The following is a 15654-nucleotide window of genomic DNA, read 5'->3' as shown; positions in this document are numbered from 1 at the left end:
CCGCCTCTGCATTGGGTGTCGTTCATCAACACCACCGCTGCGCCAGCTACTACTTGTATAGAAAATAAGAAGATAGAAACTTTGTGTGTTGGGTGGGCTTGAATTTGAAATTATAGCCTTATAGGAGGAAAACTTATATGAAATATGCTACAAAAATATCATCTTGTGTTTAAAGCCATGGAAACAAGATCTTTAATAAGGCCATGAGAAGACATGTGCAAAGCAACATAGTACTAAGGTGACTATGCTTTGCCATGGATTCAAGAAAGACATGAAAGTCCAGCTATAGTAATTTTCTCCTACACATTATGTGTAATTTAGACATAGATCTATTCAAGTCCAAAAAGAATAGTGATGAACACTGATTTATCACAATTTTAATCACAACACCTGTTTAAAAGATCCAGGGAGAGAAAGAGATCCATCCAGGGAGCAAGCATGTATCGTTTATGACGGCCAAAGTGCAAAAGTAAAAAGGAAAACGACCAGCAACAGCACCACAACCCAGTTCTCCTTCTAGCACCGCGTGCAATGAAGAGGGTCTGAGCTTGAAACAACAGCCTCGTTGGGTCTTTTTTGTTGCAGCCGAGATGTAGGGGATTGCAAGCACCCTGCCTAGAGGATTCCAGAATGAAACCTGCAATATATAAAGGCAAACAGAAAATCATTAAAGGCAATCTTAGAGGTGCAAAATCATCAAGCTATGGATGCCCTCATAGAGAGACTTCTTGTCATCAAAACCGACAAGGTACAACTTGCGTACTCACACAGCTCCCACCGTCTAATTTTACTTTTTACCAATCCAAGTTATTTTTAAGGCTTCATTGGTATGCTGCAAAATCACACACATGTATAGAAATTACCATTACAATTTGTGTGGCATTCATAGAAGTTACTCCCTCCGTCCCATAATATAAGAGTGTTTTTGACTCTAGTATAGTGTCAAAAACGCTCTTATATTTTACGACGGAGGGAGTAGAAAAAAATGCTAATCCAGTTTAGCTTGATTGGTTACCTTGGTAAACCCACATGTCATTGAACTTAATTATACCTTTTCTAATTTGGGAAGGAATGGGGAAAACATTTGTAGTCTGCACAGTTGTTATATGTAGATGTATTGTCTACCCAACAAAGGCCTTTTTTAGGAGAAAGGCAGGAGCTTTGCCCAATTCATTAAGAGAGGAAAATAAAATTACAGAATGGCCCTGTTTATGAGGAAAACAAGGCCGAAAACCACGCGATTTAAAAGGGAAAATTGTGCAAAGCCCCGAAAAAAGAAGAGAAACAAAAAAGAAACAACAATTCCGACATCAGCCAACTCGAAACTATACCACCAACTTGCCCACACCCCAGAGATGAGTGGATGAACTCTTCCGAGATGCCTTCAAGAAGGATAACGACGCCCAAGGGCGCCGCCGTTTCCCTCCTTTTCCCGCTAGGATCGGAAATCCTGTATTTTCCATATCCATACAATCGAGTCATTAGGTTTCTGAAATAGTGTAATGGAAAAAGAAGTGCTTCGAATCATTGCTATTTGACTCGGACCTGTTCTGAAAAAGTTGAGGTATTTTGAATTGTTTGTTGACACGGACAAAGTAAGTCGCGGTCATCGACCCCCTTCGAAGACTTAAGATTTCGCCCAGAGTGACCCACAACAGCTGGCAGACCTCAGGAGATGGCCGCCCACACCAACAACCCCCACGGCAACCCTTAAAACCAGCAAGCCATGGTCTAGTGAAGAGGAGGAACTCATCGATGACAACTCCAAAGAGGAGGGAGCTACAATGCCATGGTCGCTGGTATCCTTCAACGCCCATCAAACCAAGACTTTCGCCCTAAGCCCCTCGACCTAACCCAGCCCCGAGGAAGGAACTCAGCCACCGCCGATCGAGAGCAAGCCAAGACCACGCTATACGGGCAACAGCAAACCATGACCACCAGTTCCGAGAGCCCTTCGATCGATCCGCACGACCAACATGGAGGCGAGTCAACACCAACGCACAACACAACACAACCGAGCCTCAGATACACCACGAAAGCCAAAGCTCACGCAGTAAGCACGGCCCGGACGCAGCCCAACCACGCTATACGGGACCGCCATGATCTGAGCCTTCGAGCCCGCTCCCGGGAAGCTGCCCCAGCAACCGAGTCGCCCACGCCTCCTAGGCCACCCACCTCACCACATCCGCCGACGCAAGAGGCACGACACCGCGCTGGCCGTTGCCCTCCGCTTGCCGCCCGCCCCATGAGCTCCCCAACTCATGGAGGACACAACCGCGGAGAAAAGGAACCGTCCCCGCTGCCGCCCGCTCGGCGACGGTGAGGGGAGGAGGAGGGTGGGGGTCGCCGGGCTTAGGGTCGCCCATGGGGATGGAGTGACATGGGGCTGGTCGGCATTTCACTGTCTAGCTGTTTTATCATTTCCAACAAAGGCCTTTCATGCAATATAATTGGGCTATTAAGTTCTAGTATCGATCATACTGTGAGAACAACAAAAAAGAGCATATTGTATACAACGCCACAATAATGATATCATAGACATACATAAAAGTACATGTTAGTACCTTGAGCATTTTAATCCCTTCCTCGTACGTTAGCTTCAACGTTTTCTCTAGGTACTGTATATAAATTAGAAGAAGTTGAGACAGTAAATTAAGCAAAAGCACACATATAACAACACAAAACAGTAAGGAGTAATGTCTTACCTTCAGAGGTTCAAATGGATACTGCCTATTTATTGTCTCGAGTTCCTTCTGACAATTTTCATTTGGGTGTTTGAATATTGCTACAATTAGCAATCTATGATATCACAAACCTGAAAACAAAAATCAGTACTTGGTCAGCATCGCTTCAATATACAAACTAAAGAATTATTTCCTCTAAATCTTCCTTGCCTCAAAGTAGTGCTCCTTAATCTCCATTTCTGCATCCAACCCAATAAACTCACATAGATGCCTGTGAGTGTTTGATTTTTCTGATCTAAATACCGGACCAGCCTCAAACACGCGCCCAAAGCCACCACAGATGCTCATTTGCTTGTATGATTGTAGAGACTGCGCTAAATAAGCAGGTTGGTAATTGTACGCCAGCTTGAATGGAGATGCACCAAGTTCACTTGATCCACCAATCAACTTTGGACTGTGGATCCCAAGTCCGAGAACAAAAACTCACTGAAAGTCTGCATGTGTATCCAACAATCATGACATGTACTCCCTATGTAAAGAAATATAAGAGCGTTTAGATCACTTCTTTAGTGATCTAAACACTCTTATATTTCTTTGAGGAGGGATTATGGACCAAAAGAAGAAAATAAACATTGCATGCTACAGAAATGGATAATAAAATCTATCTGCATGAGATGCCACATGAATGTCACAAACGTAAGCATAGTTTCGATGCACACTATCTCATGTTGCATGTTAAATACAGTTTTGTGCAAGTTGCCTTTTGCTGGTAGATGGAGATACTAAGATGAAAAAATGGTCACACAAAAATTGCTTTTCATATGTTAATATTACCAAGACTAATCCATGAATAAAATGTATGCAACTATGCACAGTAAAGATACTTAAAATAGTTACTGTACTAAACTCACTGAAATAGAGCTATCAAAACCGGAGCCAAGGCTCAAATCTTGAACAACGATCAAAGCAGACTTCAGCCTTGTGGTTGCCGCATAGGCTCACCACACTGACAACACCAACTCTCTTCCGTCTTCTCAGTTTCTTGACAAAAAATGATACTGCTATTTGCACATTAGGGAGTAAATTATGCTTCAAGCATTCCTCAAACCAAATCGGCAATATGTAGGCTTAAAATATCAGCAGGCATCCACACAGATTTCTACAGCTGAAATATAGTGTTGTGATTTGTGTACCCATAATGCAGAATAACCTATTGTTCTATTTGGTGGTTAAATAAATAAACATTATTGTTTTTGGCTAGTGCCTGTAGAGCTACTAAATGATAGTCAGTGTCACTGTATATTTCTAAGAAAGAAAATTATAAGACTTCATTGGTTGTAAATAACGCTAATTGTATTGGTTGCCACCAATGTCGACTTGAAAAGAAAATTATGGAGCTTCAGTTCATATGCATCTAGTCATATAAAAAAATAAGAACACATGCTTCAGCTCCTGTTAGTTCAGTCACAAAAAAAAATCACCACCAAAAATCAGAAGACAAAGTATCATTGTTATATTTGTTGACTTGATTGATTACTGTAGGTTAACACACCCAACTGGAATTAACCTGCAATAGGATAAAAGAAATTAAGATTTGAGACGTGTGTTATAGGGTTCATAGAAGAGAGAAGAGGGAGGTACCATAGCAAATCATTGGTCGCACAGTTTGACATTCAACTTTCCATTTGCCAATGAGACCTCAGGGATTCATATACATAAACGTTGATTGATATATCAGGTCCAACTCCCTGTAACTCATAAAAGTTACTGGGAAGTCAACTAAAAAACAATTCTCAGTAGAAGCATACGGCTTACCAATAAGGTGGACCAAAGGCCTTTATACAATCCTCTACCACTCTCTTCTCTACAAATTGTAGACAACGTGTGAAAGATGCCCTTGTAATACCTAGTGGTTTTCTGCAGAATTTTATAGACATGAAAGTTTAGCTTACTAAAACCTGTTCCTTTGGTCTGTAAAGCTGCATTGCATGAAAGCGTTAGGTAAAGATGCTCTAAGTTCTAACTGGAAGTTATATTGATTGATTGATTGGCTTAGTGTTATTCACAAATCACAAAAGGAAGAAAAGCATCACCTGTGTTGTCAGGTGATTTCGAACAACATCCAATGGGTAAGTTACAGATGCAGGTGTCACTCATGCTAGACCACCACCAAGTAAACATATAGACACTAACATAATTTGGGCCGTCCATTCCGTGAAGCTGCAACTATATTTCGAAATTTATAAACCTATAACAAAAAAACATAGTCACGAGAAATCTTGCAAGTTAACATACTAAAATTCAGTGCTGAACTTTTTGTATCGCTCATATCAATAGAAGCTGATGGCGGAATAAGAAAATCGATGTACAATTTTGACAAGATTGCCTTTCGAATATGCCCAAAACACTTCTTGTCGAACAACCCACGAAGCCATGTGCCATATACTACCCTTCCTTAGAGCTGCAACATGTGAATGCATACCTGCCACCTGTCGGATCAGTATGCCACAAGCTCATACAACAAACTTTATCATCAGCATATGGATTATGTGACAAAAAAATTACTGTATTCAAGAACATTTTCAAGAGATTGCAATTTTGTAGCTATGAACAGCATATGGTACATACAATGAATCCACAGCCAAGGTTTAAGTTTGGACCATGATTGGACAATACAGCGCAGAGTGTTGTAAATTAACAACAATAATAATAGGCCATGACTGTCAACCAGAGATATATTGTTTGGGGCAATCAATTCAAAGCGAGGGAAGAATATATATATCACATTCAGGGAACTAAGTTGATATTATCAGCATCCAATTCCTTTGAAGAATCTATATATGTGCAGTGTGAAGGCAGAAGGAGCACATCAGCACCATGAAATAGAAGAGAAATATTCCTTCACGCTCACAATCCGTGCACACGAGAACGCGGGAGATAAAAGAGGTGGCGGAAAGCCTATTACCTGCAAGAGGATGGAGAGTGGCGAGGATCGAGATGCAGATCTTGCCGACCACGCCGGCGAGGTGTCCGACGGTGATCCAGCCAAGGAGCGGCTGCGCTTGGCAGGGGAAGGCCCCGCCGACGCCATGGAAGAGGACACGGTGGCCGCCGCCAGTCGACGGCAACGGGGACCTGGCCGATATCACCAGGGCCTGGATATCACCTCCATCATCCCAGACACGCCTTCATGGTGGGCATCCTCACGGCCCCTTGAAACCGCAGCAGCTTCTCCTTGCATCCCCGTCGCCAGATCATAGCAAACTGCACACACGCCCGAAACAGATCAAGATGCGGAAATAACCAAACCAGAAGAAGTGGAGGAGGGATTCGTACCTGGTCGAGGCCATGCACCAGAGGGTGATCTGCGGCGCCCACGCCAGATCTCATCATGGCCGCGGGCGAGGGAGGCGGCGGCGGGGGTGATACGGTAAGGCGGGGGGCGGTGGCGGCGGAGCGGGAGATGGGGGCGACGGCTTCTCCTCGAGGGGATCGATACGAGAGGTGTTTGTGCCGGGTGGTGTTTTTTTGCGTGCGTGTGGTGGGTGTGGGGACGGAAAAAAACCAGTCGAAAAAAAACCAGTCGAAAAAAACCAGACGAAAGTGGGGGACTATTCAACCAACTCGTCCATTAGGAGTAGAGATGATAGCCTATGTATTCCATAGATGCACAAGTAGCGCAGTGGCTAAGGCCTCTTCCAGTGCGCGTTCATGGGTCGGCCCGCAGGGCGTGACACCCCAGTTTTTTTATTTCGTCTTTTGTCTTTTCTTTTCTCATTTCTTTTTTTGTTTTTTTTTCTTCTTTTTCAACATTTTCAAATTTCAAAAAGTTGTGAATTTTGAGAAACATGTTCGAGAAATCATAAAATGTTTGTGAATTCCAAAATGTGTGGGAAATCATAAAAAATTTGTAGTTTCAAAAAATATTAGTGATTTTACAAAAATTGTTCGCAAATTATAAGAAAAATATAATTTGGAAAAGAAAAAAGTCCATTTTACTATCCTGAATAAAGTGGATGGTTCACTTTCCCCCTATATATTTTTCGGCTTCTTTTACCCCCAAACAAACCCAAATCGGACAAAACACCCCCTGGCTAGTTTTTCTTCACCCTCTGCTGATGTGGCACTAGTCAACGACGGTTTTGACCTGGATGGGGCCCCGTTGTAAGGTTTCTCTCACCTCTCTCACCTCTCTCTCTCTCTCTCTCCAAGTCAAGACCGCCGCCGCCGAAGGAGCTCGCCCCGGGCCGATCCGGGCCCGAGCCACCCGCGCCCAACCTCCCTCACCACGTCGCCCAGGAGCCGCCGCCCTCTCCCCGCCATCGCGCCGGCGTCCTGCCAGAGGAGCCTCGTCCCGCACCGTCGCAGATCGCCCCGCCCCCGCACCGCCGCTGCCTCGCCGACCCCACCGGCCACGCCATCCCGCCGCCGCCTGTGCCCGCCCCGAGTACCCACCATCGGTGGTTGCCACCACCGCCTCGACCCCGTGCGCCACCGTCTCCTACCAACCCTGCCTGGCCCTGCTCCGCTCGCCGGCGTGCCACCGCCTCCTGTCGACCCCGCCGGCCACGCCATCCCGCCGCCGCGCGAGCCCGCCCCAAGTACCCTCCGCCGGTGGTTGCCACCACCGCCTAGACCCCGCGCGGCACGGACTCCTGTCGACCCCGCCTGGCCCTACTCTGCTCGCTGGCGGGTGTACCTGGAGAGAAAGAGAGAGAGAGGGAGAGAGGAGAGAGAGATAGAGGTGAGAGAAACCTGACAAGGGGGCCCACCCACGTCAAAACTGCTGTTGACTAGTGCCACATCAGCAGAGGGTGGAGAAAAACCAGTCAGGGGGTGTTTTGTCCGGTTTGGGTTTGTTTGGGGTGTCGGTGTCAAAACCGGCGGATCTCGGGTAGGGGGTCCCGAACTGTGCGTCTAAGGTTGATGGTAACATGAGACGGGGGACACGATGTTTACCCAGTTTCGGGCCCTCTCTATAGAGGTAATACCCTACTTCCTGCTTGATTGATCTTGATGATTATGAGTATTACAAGAGTTGATCTACCTCGAGATCATAATGGCTAAAACCCTAAAAGTCTAGCCTGTATGACTATGATTATGATTCTTGCCCCTACGGGCTAAGCCCTCCGGTTTATATAGACACCGGAGGGGACTAGGGTTGTACAAAGTCGGTTACAGAGAAAGGGATCTTCATATCCGGGCGCCAAGCTTGCCTTCCACGCCAAGGAGAATCCCATCCGGAGACGGGTGAGAGTCTTCGGTCTTGTATCTTCACAACCCATCAGTCCGGCCCATATCCAACAGGCCGGACGCCCGAGGACCCCTTAATCCAGGACTCCCTCGGGGGGGGGGGGGTAAAAGAAGCCGAAAAATAGATCAGGGGTAAAGTGAACCGCCCACTTTATTCAAGGTAGTAAAATGGACTTTTTTCTTTGGAAAAAATGTCGGGAAATAAAACCATGTTCATGATTTAAAAAAAAAATCGTGTATTTGAAACAAATTCATGAATTTGACAAAAATGTCCATGAAATTTAAAAAAATATTCAAGATACTCAAAAAAATTGCAAGTTTGTGGTCGATGAGATTTGTTCTTAAGTTTTTAAAGTATGTCGAGCAGTGGCAAGCTCATTGCTTTGGGATTTACCATGTCGAATACATCGCGATCGCGTAGACATCGTGTCCATCATCAATGAGGGTGGGAAGAAAGATAAGTGGCAGCATGGCGAGTCACTGTGTTAAAATAGAGGAAGCTCATATGCCAGGGTATTAAGTCATACTTATTTGGCTAGCTTGTATTTTTTTCTCTCTCGTTGCAACGCACGAGCATGTTCGCTCGTATTATCTAATTTATGGTACGGATTTGTGGCATCTGTTCCACCCGAGGTATACTGCAAATCTATTATACAGAGAGCCTCAAACTGTTTCTACCGGCCAGGATTATAGCGGCTCTGCTAAACTTGCTCTAACATACGCCCGCGGCGTGCGTGCCCGGTGCTGCTTCTTATCCCTCACGTCTCCGTCACCAAACTCGCAAATTGCCGTATGCTTGGCAGCAAGAATGAAGGCCTATCGACTAGATTTTTTGTAAAAAGGACCACCTAACCAACGAAATTGCTAGAAAAGACCACCTTTAAATAAAAATGATAGAAAAGACCCCTCGACCATGGCGGCAGGCGCGGCAGCCAACCGCCACATGCGGAGGCGGCAGCCCCTGCCGCCACAGGCCCAGGCGGCTGGTGGCCCACCACAGGATTCAGCAAACGCGACCGGCGCGCAACGGAACGGAAGCTGGGCAGCTGTGCCCTGCCGCCTCCTGGTGTGGCGGCATCATTGTGCAAGGCTGTGCTCCTTTGGTCCTCCACGCGAGATGCATTGTTGTGCACGCTGCGCCTGCATGCAAGGGAGAGAGAGCTAGTAATAAACTAATGAGATAATGGGCTACATGCATGCAAAAGGCAAGAGAGAGAGGGTAATCAACGGAGAGAAAAAGAGTACTTCGCTATATGCACGTATTCCAGAGAATCCCACGCATGCAGTAGTACTGCCGCCTGGCAACAGGGCCTGCCCAGCACTCCGTTCCGTCGCGCGTCAGTTCGCCGAATGCTGTGGCTGGCCACCTGCCGCCTGGGCCTGTGGCGGCAGGGGCTGCCGCCTCCGCGCGTAGCGGCAGGCGCCACACGTTGGCTGCCGCGCCTGCCGCCACGACCAAGCTGGTCTGTTTTGTCAATGTGACTCGAGGATTATCTTTTTTGTCAATTATGTTTGGCAGGTGGTCTTTTTAGACAAAAAATCTATCGACTATGGTGCAAATTGCGGTCTGACTAGTTTTTGTTATCCCAAGAAAACATGAACATTTTTTCATAGAACAAACTTCAAAACAAAAAAATGCCGTCAAGTTTATTGGTTAGATTTTTTTTAAAGGAAAAAGTGGTTAGCTTCAATCTGTAGTAACTCTAATTTTTTTTATTTGACGAGAAACTGAACACCCGACCCTTATAGTATCATGCGATCCACAATAATAATAGCCAGGCGTGCTTTCTGGCATACAGTTTGCACCGTTCCAAATCAATCAATTATTGACACCAAGCACATATATAAAACCATAGGGAATACAAGGGTCCCAAATGTCACGGATGATAGGTAGTGGTAAGCAGATATGCTACACCCAGCAATCACTGCACTTGACTCCGGCTTAGGTGAATGTCTCACTCGATAGCATTCCTCCTTTACTTCGTCTTTCTTTAGCTTAATTTGACAGATAATGGATCCCTCTGTTTATCTTGGCCCTCGCTCCAAGGAAGTTACCTGGGGCCGACGTCCTTGACTGCGCAGATCTGCTCCTCCCCCATGGCCGACATGACTGTCAGTGCGAGATCTTTCCCCTCAGCAAATCCATCCTTGAGCTGAATTGCAAACAGATTTTTATCGAGTAAGCAATTTGGACATTCTTACCTCATAAGAAGTGCTTACTAGTAATGTCTAAGGCATATATGTGGTTACAATGCATAAATGATGAAGCAGAAAAAGTAATCACGGTTACAGTGCAATTCGATAGAAAAAATTCAGACGTGCTTCAAGGGAGATGGATCGCAAGCAGATCCTATCATCCTTCTATTTTTTTTAGTTATTCACTGGAGCAATTATATATTGAAGTCAATCTGAGGCAAGTGTTCGAGATGCATAAACGATGAAATGAAAGTAAACTGGGCAGCACAACAGAGGTGGAAAGGAAACAGCAAGAACACTTCTAGGAGTTTTATTCATGTATGCGCTTCATAATTCATATACTGAAGAGAGAAATGTAACATGCACCACACCAAAAAACAGAGCAACAACCAGAACAGCCTCGGCTGTAAGATTTTAGTGTGGTTACTGGCTTAGATGTACTCAGAAATACTAAAACGCAGAAGATATCAATCATAGATGTGACTTGTTGTGCTAAAAATAAATTCCAAATAAAACTGGTAACTAAGACCAGAAATATGAACACCAGTCAGGACATTTTGGAGTATCGAAAGAACTATCTCAGAATATAAGGGGTGATATAACTCCTATCAAGCAAAGAAGACAGCATAACAAACACAACAAATGAGTAAGGAGTAAGGACGCATCCTTATCACGGATAAGCACATGCAAAAATAAGAAAAAGATGCTTAAAGATTTGTCAACCAAACCTGGGTCAGGATAGCGTCATCAGTTGGGAGTTTAAGATCATCCTTAGTGCTACCATTATCAGTAAGAAGGCTCACCTAAAACAAATAATATAGTAAGTATCGAGGCCAACAATTATGCACAATAAAATACATTTTCTTGATTAGTAGAACGTACAAATCCATCCTCTGATATGTCAATCAGCTGATACTCAGTACGGTCCACATGTGGCACCTAAAATATATAGAATAGTGAGTTATCTGTAAAACTGAACCAACCAAAGTTCTTTATTAAACATTGATAAAATAAACTTACATCACAGTTGTGGGATGAAGGAACAATGTCCTCAAGCTTTTTACCATTGAATATATCTAAGGCAACAAAGTGGCATTTAGCATGACCATGCTTTCCAGTCTTCGAGGTAGAAACCTCCACCACCTGTAGCACAAGTTTATTTAGCACAACGAGATAACATAAAAGACTCAAAAATTAATGGCAAAGAAGCACCACATATTTTCAGGCTTAAGCCTTGAAGTGTATTCTGATCTGATCACAATGACAGACGTCAGAACTTACAGGAAACATACACACAGGAGTAGGTGAAGACATATGTACTAAAAAGGTAAGAACAACAATCACCATGGCAGAACAAGCTAGATAAACATGGATAAAATAGTTTTAGCTTTTGAGTCAATTAACTGTTTGTCCCTTACAAATTTCAAGAAACAGAACAAATTTATGATCGCGGATTTCTTTGGAGAAGTCAAGGCAATAGATTGAGAAAGAAAGGTATTGCTTCCTTCGGAAGTTAGGTCTATGTACATGCAGGAAAGCTTAAAACCTCCATCATATTCCATCCAAACATGTCTGACAGTGCCCCTTACACTTCGATTACAATCTTAAATTTCTGACGCAGAATAGCCAAATCACCCATTGTACAGATAGAGTTTAAAGAGCCTGAGTGGAAATCCCTTTTTGGTTATGAAACTATTTCATCATACCCCGCAAAATACTAGGAAAATATTATTAAGATTACAGAAATAATGGACGCTAGCAAGTTTAGTTGTACAATAAAACATGTTTCTTACAAGTTATCCCATCACATGATATTTTTTTTTGGATCACAGGAACAGGGATAGTATATCATCCAGCTACATCTTCCCCTGTTTCATGACCCTCCTAATTAATCGTGTACAGTACACGGCAGATAGTGGCGAACATGGTCAAAATAGCTCCCCTCCCCTATAAATAACAACTCCACCCTTTTCCCTGGGGTCACCACCGATATGTCAACAAGTCAATCCACACTGATACGAAACGGAACCATCCGACGACAGCTCGCAAGCATTCTCAAATAGAAATAGCAGCATCCGGAGATAACAACATCAGTATTCCGTCATAGTACGGCGGCCAGAGGAGCAGCATCGGAATTGCGATCACACACAGAACCATCCAGCCGGGATCGAGGAGAATCCGTACCTTGCAGGGGCGGTTCTTGATGACGAGGAAGCCGCCCTTCCGGATGGCGCCGGCCTGCATAGGGTAGGTCTTGGACGCCCCCGCGTCCGCCTTGGACTCGAAGTGGTGGTCCTCGGAGTCCGACATGGCGACCTTAATCACCTGCTAACAACAAGAAACCAAATACGAGCAACGAGATTAAGCTTCGAAGCTCCAAAATCAGGAAACCTCGGCCAAATTCGGAACTGAATCAATCCCCTGAATTCACCTGGGCTGGATGGATCACGACGCGCGAGGAGGGACGGAGGGGCGCTGATGATGATGATAAGTGATAAGCTCGCGCCGAATCCTAGGGTTCGAGCGCATTTATAACGCTGACAGCGCGTGCTCCGGCCACACCTACCTGCCCACCCTCTCTGCTGAGGATGACGGTGGGTCCGGAGATGGTCCGGGCCCGCGACTCGGCGGAAGAGGGCTTTTGTCGACGAGGGGAGGGAGAGATCGGGGCCGTCGGTTTGGTCGGAGGATGGCTACAGGTGTACGGCTGCGGAAGGCAGGAATATCTTCGCGTTCGAACCACGCCATGGGGCGGCTCGAGCATCTTCCTCTCTGTTCTTTTCTCTGCTTTTCTTCTGCCTTTTTATGGCTTCTTTTCGCTGATCGGTGATCAGAAAACTCAAGTCAAATATCTGATTCCGATAGGATAGGGATTCCTTGGGGACGTCATAGTGCACCATTTTGGGATGATTGTTGTGTTGGATTTGCGTATTAATAAGTACTATAATATACTCTCTCCGTCTCAAACTAAGTGTCTCAATTTTGTATTAGATTTAGTACAAATTTATACTAAGATTAAGACACTTACTTTCACACGAAGGGAGTACATGGTTAAAAAATAATAGAAATTGTTATTAGGCTACTGCATGGAAAATAATGTTTTATGACAATTTACATTGTTGCAAGGATGGCAAATTCCTTTAGCAAATACAGCAAATCCTGGCAAAAAACCTTGCGATTACATAAACTGCCAAAAAAAATCTCAAATGATAAAGCTCACACGTGTGGCGCGAAGCAACATGGCCCAAACGTCCTCATTATCATTCACTTTGCCACGTCAAAACAGATGACATCAGCGGGAATCTTTTTGATTTTGGGCTTAAAAATGTTTTATTATCTCCTAATTAAAAATTCGTTTTCACTATTAAATCCGTCTCGACGAGATCTTTAAAACTAGATCCCATGTTGATATATTTCGACGATTTTTTTTACCAAAAGTTGCCATGATTTTTACACTGTAGTTGACATAGTGTTTACACTAAAGTTGCCATGTGGCAATTTTAGTTTATAGCTCATGGCAATTTTAGTATTTTGACCACGGCAATTCCAGTACTTTGACCACGGAAATTATTTTTTGTATGAACCATGACAATTTGAAGTGCATGTATCATGCCAATTTTAGTTTATGGTTCATGGCAAGTCTAGTTTCTTAATTCTTATTTTATAATATGTCAAAATTCAGTTTTAAAGGTAGAAGAAAAAATAGCTGAACATATCATGGCAACTTCAGTGTAAACACCATGGCAATTCATGTGCAATAGACATGGCAACTTTTAACCCAAAAAAAAGTCGTCGAAACATATTGATATGAGATCTAGTTTCGAAGATCTCGTCGCGGTGGATTTAATGGTGAAAACAGATATTCAGTCGGATTTTTGATTTAAAAGATAAAACATTTTAAAAACTGAAAATTCAAAAAGATTCTTACATGCATGCATGCGATGACGTGGCACAATCTGTGTTATAGGGCGTGTGGGCGGGTGTTGCTCCCACCACATGTGTGGGCGTTATCAGCGGAGCTTTGCTACACGCACGGAGTTTTATCACGGACGTTTACCTAACGTGGAAACTTGTGATTGGGAATAAGTGGTGAAGTGGGCCCCACCCCCATGAAAATCATGGGGAGTTTAGGAGTAAGTTGAAAAGGGTCCATCGCAGCTCCGTAATACTCCGTGCGTGTACCATTTTTGGTTATCAGCGTCCAAAAAATTTGTTTTGTCATGCCATACCAATGAACGTTCGCTGGTTGTGAAAATCCTAAAATTAACCATACTGCCATAATGCTTTTCAGGCTACGGACCACAAAATTAGTTTAATTAAATTTGATAGTAGTCACAATCAATACAATTATAAGTTGGTTTGAGAAAATCAAGCAAGCAGGCAACACGGAGTTTTGCGAGCACTAGTGCAAGATTTGTAGCGGCAAAACATAGCTAGATTGATTATAACAATGGGCGGCTGGTGAACGGGGATTGGGAAAGAGTGGCGACTGGAGGATGCATATAGGGGACAAACCACAACAGGAATTTTTTTTACTTGGTGGATTGACTTGTTCGTTTGTGTCATGGTAAAAGAAGGAAGATGTTCTACGGGAGCGATTTCCCAACGAACTACCTTTTAACCATTGGATGAAAAACACGGATCTTAAAGCAGTTTGGGTTGCCAGGTTGGAAAGCCCAGCCCATTTGCTGGAACCTGGCGGCAGCGAACGCGTTCACATCCTACCCATTCAACACCAAGATGCCTCCTCTTCGCATCTCATTTCCCCCTTTTTCAAGGAGAGAATATCATACAAAAATCAATATTCGGTGAAAACCGATAAAAACTACGCGAAACGGATGTTTTGAAGTTTCAAATAAATCTTCAAAAATTATGAGATGTTAAGAGTGTGATGTTCTAGTACCATGCAAAATTTCAAATTCAAACACGTTAAGGATGTGAGCTATAAAAAAGGAAAATTTTTGGCATTGAATAGTACCAAACAGTAGTGCCACTATTCATTGCTGAATTTGTCCTTTTCATACCTAGCATTCCATAATGTGTTTCTACTTGAAATTTCGCATGACAATAGAACATCATCCTTTTCCCCCGCAAAAAAAAGAACATCATCCTTTTAACATCCCACATTTTTCAGATTTTTCTGAAACTTTCAAATATGGTTTCCGCGAAGTTTTTTTTGAATGTTGGTTTCCATATGATATTGGGATAATTAATTTTATGCCCCTAGTTGGGTCACACTCGGCAGGTTTACCCCTAATTTCCGAAGACACTCTTTCCCGCCCAAACCACTTTGCTCGTCTTATTCTTTTGCTCTTTGACGCCACTTTAAAAACTTCATAAAAAATCATACTAACTCAGAAAAATGCAAATAAGATATCAAAATGTTCAGAAAAAACATCACCTACATATGCGTGCCATTTGCATTCTTGAAAAAATGTTGGAAAGTCTCCATCTAAGTTTGAGCTCTTATGATCTCAACAAGAACAGTAATATATAAAAATAATGAACAGAAAATAAAAAA

General features: G+C 43.8%; 1 protein-coding gene and 2 long non-coding RNA genes across 8 annotated transcripts; all 3 read right to left on the bottom strand.

The window, feature by feature from the left end:
- Positions 1-284: 284 nt before the first annotated feature.
- On the bottom strand, positions 285-2821 carry LOC123052204 (uncharacterized). Of its 4 annotated transcripts, XR_006424537.1 has the most exons (5): positions 2706-2821; positions 2565-2618; positions 1016-1450; positions 768-832; positions 285-637 (listed from the first exon to the last, which is right to left on the bottom strand). It is a non-coding gene; the product is annotated as an uncharacterized lncRNA (long non-coding RNA). The 4 variants fall into 4 exon arrangements; XR_006424534.1 differs by having other exon boundaries at positions 768-1450; XR_006424536.1 differs by lacking the exon at positions 768-832 and having other exon boundaries at positions 1332-1450.
- A 73-nt stretch (positions 2822-2894) lies between these two features.
- On the bottom strand, positions 2895-6221 carry LOC123052203 (uncharacterized). 2 transcript variants are annotated; one of them, XR_006424532.1, is made up of 6 exons: positions 6021-6221; positions 4778-5948; positions 4500-4601; positions 4326-4432; positions 3596-4251; positions 2895-3178 (listed from the first exon to the last, which is right to left on the bottom strand). It is a non-coding gene; the product is annotated as an uncharacterized lncRNA (long non-coding RNA). The 2 variants fall into 2 exon arrangements; XR_006424533.1 differs by lacking the exon at positions 2895-3178 and having other exon boundaries at positions 3669-4251; positions 4778-5173; positions 5650-5948.
- Positions 6222-9680: 3459 nt separating this feature from the next.
- LOC123052202 (eukaryotic translation initiation factor 5A-2) lies at positions 9681-12838 on the bottom strand. Of its 2 annotated transcripts, none has more exons than XM_044475315.1 (6): positions 12565-12838; positions 12318-12458; positions 11154-11276; positions 11016-11072; positions 10862-10936; positions 9681-10090 (listed from the first exon to the last, which is right to left on the bottom strand). In XM_044475315.1, the coding sequence occupies exons 2-6, from the start codon at positions 12441-12443 to the stop codon at positions 9989-9991; spliced, it is 483 nt and encodes a 160-aa protein (XP_044331250.1). In that variant the 5' UTR covers positions 12444-12458; positions 12565-12838; the 3' UTR covers positions 9681-9988. The 2 variants fall into 2 exon arrangements, with proteins under 2 accessions (XP_044331250.1, XP_044331251.1); XM_044475316.1 differs by having other exon boundaries at positions 12318-12461; positions 12565-12740.
- Positions 12839-15654: the final 2816 nt, after the last annotated feature.

Source organism: Triticum aestivum, chromosome 2D, assembly GCF_018294505.1.
Source record: "Triticum aestivum cultivar Chinese Spring chromosome 2D, IWGSC CS RefSeq v2.1, whole genome shotgun sequence".
Lineage (NCBI taxonomy): Eukaryota > Viridiplantae > Streptophyta > Magnoliopsida > Poales > Poaceae > Triticum > Triticum aestivum.
Note: the sequence above shows the minus strand (reverse complement) of the source record. Positions and strands in the feature narration are given on the sequence as shown.